Genomic DNA, 2,937 nt, shown 5'->3' with positions numbered 1-2,937 from the left:
AAAAGCTAAAATAATCAGAAGTCTGTAAGTTTTTCAGGAAACCACATCTAAAAAGCACACCAGGGAAGCCTTCAGGAACCATGATCCCTGCTGTGTGTGTCTGGCCACTTTGTTAACACACGTCTGGTAATTTATCACTTTTTAACAGACCAGTGTGCTGTGTGTTTCAGGCGTCAGGCGACGCTCCGCTAAAATATATGCATTATGAGCTTATTTAAAAAAAACTCTTCTATGGTGAAAATATTTTTTAGGGGGGTGGACTGTGCAAACTCACCTTTTCCTTCTCCACAAAGTCAATGTAGGTGGTTCTCTCTATTTCCACCGGCTGACCCTGTCGGTCGTATAAAGCCAGCACGAAGTGGAAGAAGTTGGACTTGCGGAGGTTGGAGGGCGGCTGCTTCTCGAAGTGTGCCCGAGCAAGACCCACTCCGCTGCGGACACAAGCACAAACCAGCACCATCCACAACGACGGCAATTAAAATAAATTCACTCAACACAAATGCAGCACAAGAGATATCTTCTTTTTTTAAACTTCAACCTACGGTCGCTTACGTTTCAGTCACTGTCCAGATTTAAATTCGAAACGACATATAATTTAATTAAACCCGCTTTCTAGTGCGCACAAACGCCCTTTACAGCTTAATCAACAATAATGGAACAAATAAGATAAAATATTCAGCTACATGCCCAAAGGGATTAAATATAGCTTTCTAATTTATATTAGCCTACTGTACAAACATAATTTGGACCTACAATTACTGTCATGAGCGCTGCTGTTAATAAAAGTCTGATGTTCGTATTTTAAATTTGAGCAACTTGATTTATCGTAAATAATTTTATTGTTTGTGGGTTTAAAAAAAATAAACCACCAAATTCAAGCTAGGAAAAATATTAATGCAGTAGCCTCTACTCTGCTTTATCACAACCATAAAGAGAAACAACCACCGAAGTGAGCTGAAAACCTTAAAGACAAACTCACAGCGCACTTTCCACACACCAAACTTAATCTACGCCTGCATTTAAACCCTGCGAGCCTGAAACTGCTACTTTGATTTCCGTCCAGAAATATGTTACAAAACATCTTTATGCCACATAGCCTACTGTATTTTATCATATTGGACTTGGAGATTAAAACTTATTAAACCAGCAGGAACAGTGGTTATCCAACAACTACGTCCTTTGGGAACGCATGCTGCCCCAAGTGATGCAGCCGCTCCGTCTTTAAAAACCGCAGATCTTTAACGTGCTCTCCCCCCCCCCCGGTCTCCGCGCCCCGGTGTCAGCTCAGCGCCAAGACCGCCTCGGGCTCACCTCTGGGCGGCTGTGTTGGCGTCCAGCACTCCGGCGCCCTGCATCCATGTCCGAACCGCGTTCATCCCGGCCACCATGGGCTCTTCTTTCATACTACTCCCACTCCTCTGGATGCTCTCGTGGATGCCAAACATCAAAACGCACCTTCACACTGCCGCTATCTCTCTCTCTCGCTCACTTTCTCTCTCTCCTCTCTCTCTATCCTCCTCTCCTCTGCCTCCCCTCCTCTTGCGTCTGTTTGATCGCTGCTGTCAGAGGAGCAAAGTGGCGTGGTCTATTTCACTTGGCGTTTAGTTGCGAGTGTGTTTCTCAAAGTAAACAAAATATGCGACATGTGGAAGGAAAAGGGGAGCTGTCAGCATCCAGGGTTAGCTGCACCTCATGTCAGCGACTCCAGAAGGAAAAGAGGGGGAAGCAGCAGCTATGAAGATGAACAACGTGAGAGCGATGAAAGGGGGACGCGCGGGATGAGAAGGCTGCACTGAGTTGGCGACAGTCCCCCGGATCAAGGTGCAGCTGACAAAACACAAGCAAAATGTCAGTTTCTGCAACAAACAGTCCACAGTGAAAGAGAAAAACCAGGGAGATGAAACACGTTTCACCCTCCTTCGCTCCGTCTCTTTATTTACAAAGTCCTCTCCTCTGCTCAGATGAATGAAACGGAAGATTACGCGCAATTAAGAGGCAGTCCTGGGCGACTGCGGCTCCGTTCGTTCGTCAGCTCCTGCGCGGGTGATTTGCGCTCTATTCTTCCCTTGAGGAATCACTTTGGACCATCTCTGGGATGCCAAACAGGAGAGAACTAGTAGGTGAGGGAGGCGTGGTCTACAAGGCGAGCAGGAACGCCCCCCCCCCCCCCCAAACACAGTTAATAACACGGACAATCAGCTGTCCACCAACCCGACCAGCACGCTGCCCGCCCGCCCGCCTGCCTGCTGTCCCCGCCTCGTCCCACGCAGTGTCCCGCCCCAGCCACTTAGCCAGAAGCTGTGCTCTGCTGTGCTGTGTGTCTTTATGTATATAGACAATTAATGTCCTATTCACGACAATCAGACATCAACTCAGGGGAGGATAGTTTAAACCACGCCGTTTACTGAGACTAAAGGGCGAGGTGAGGAGGAGACCCGGGTTGGTTGTAACATCTATCGCCTGCTTTGCTGCGTTGTTACCTGAGCTGCAGCCATGAAAGTGTGTCCATGCAATCTGTCTGGAAAACGAGATGAAAGAGAATCCGATCAAATTCTTACACCAGCATCATATCATCTGTCTCATTACTCTGTGACAAAAAAGGTGCAACAGCACAAGGAGAGGAAACAATTTCGGGGAAAAGTTGCACAGCTTGTGTGCAGATTTAGCTGTCCTTACTCAAATTAGTTCAACATCAACAAAATGAACACCCCTATTTTAATTTCCCACGGCGTGCGTGAGTCTTTCTAAATGAACCTGCTTCGACGAAATGCTACGTTTACCTAATTTTAACATTTAAAATGAAATGTAAATGTTGTATTTTCTCATAAGGACTGAATCAGCTGTGTTGAACAGTATAAGTGCTCATTCAGAGTATCAACTCTGGCGGATTATGAGCTTAAGAAAGTTTCAGCTCACCAAAAAGCCTGGCAGCCGCAG

General features: G+C 46.5%; 1 protein-coding gene across 2 annotated transcripts in view; it reads right to left on the bottom strand.

Annotated features, from left to right (window-relative positions):
• ebf1a (EBF transcription factor 1a) overlaps positions 1-2,092 on the bottom strand; it is a 55,025-nt gene extending 52,933 nt beyond the window's left edge. Inside the window, exons 1-2 of one of the 2 annotated variants that reach the window (XM_038699920.1) lie at positions 1,312-2,092; positions 275-431 (exon numbers count right to left, since the gene is read on the bottom strand). In XM_038699920.1, coding sequence (XP_038555848.1) covers positions 275-431; positions 1,312-1,445 — 291 coding nt within the window. In that variant the 5' untranslated portion in view covers positions 1,446-2,092. The remainder of the gene's footprint in view (positions 1-274; positions 432-1,311) is intronic. The other variant, XM_038699921.1, reaches the window with a different exon arrangement.
• Positions 2,093-2,937: the final 845 nt, after the last annotated feature.

The sequence above is a fragment of the Micropterus salmoides genome, unplaced genomic scaffold (assembly GCF_014851395.1).
Source record: "Micropterus salmoides isolate LMB-PRFRI ecotype aquatic unplaced genomic scaffold, ASM1485139v1 Ms_hic_scaffold_5, whole genome shotgun sequence".
Classification (NCBI taxonomy): Eukaryota; Metazoa; Chordata; class Actinopteri; order Centrarchiformes; family Centrarchidae; genus Micropterus; species Micropterus salmoides.
The sequence above is the reverse complement of the archived record's forward strand: the minus strand, read 5'-3'. Positions and strand labels throughout refer to the sequence as shown.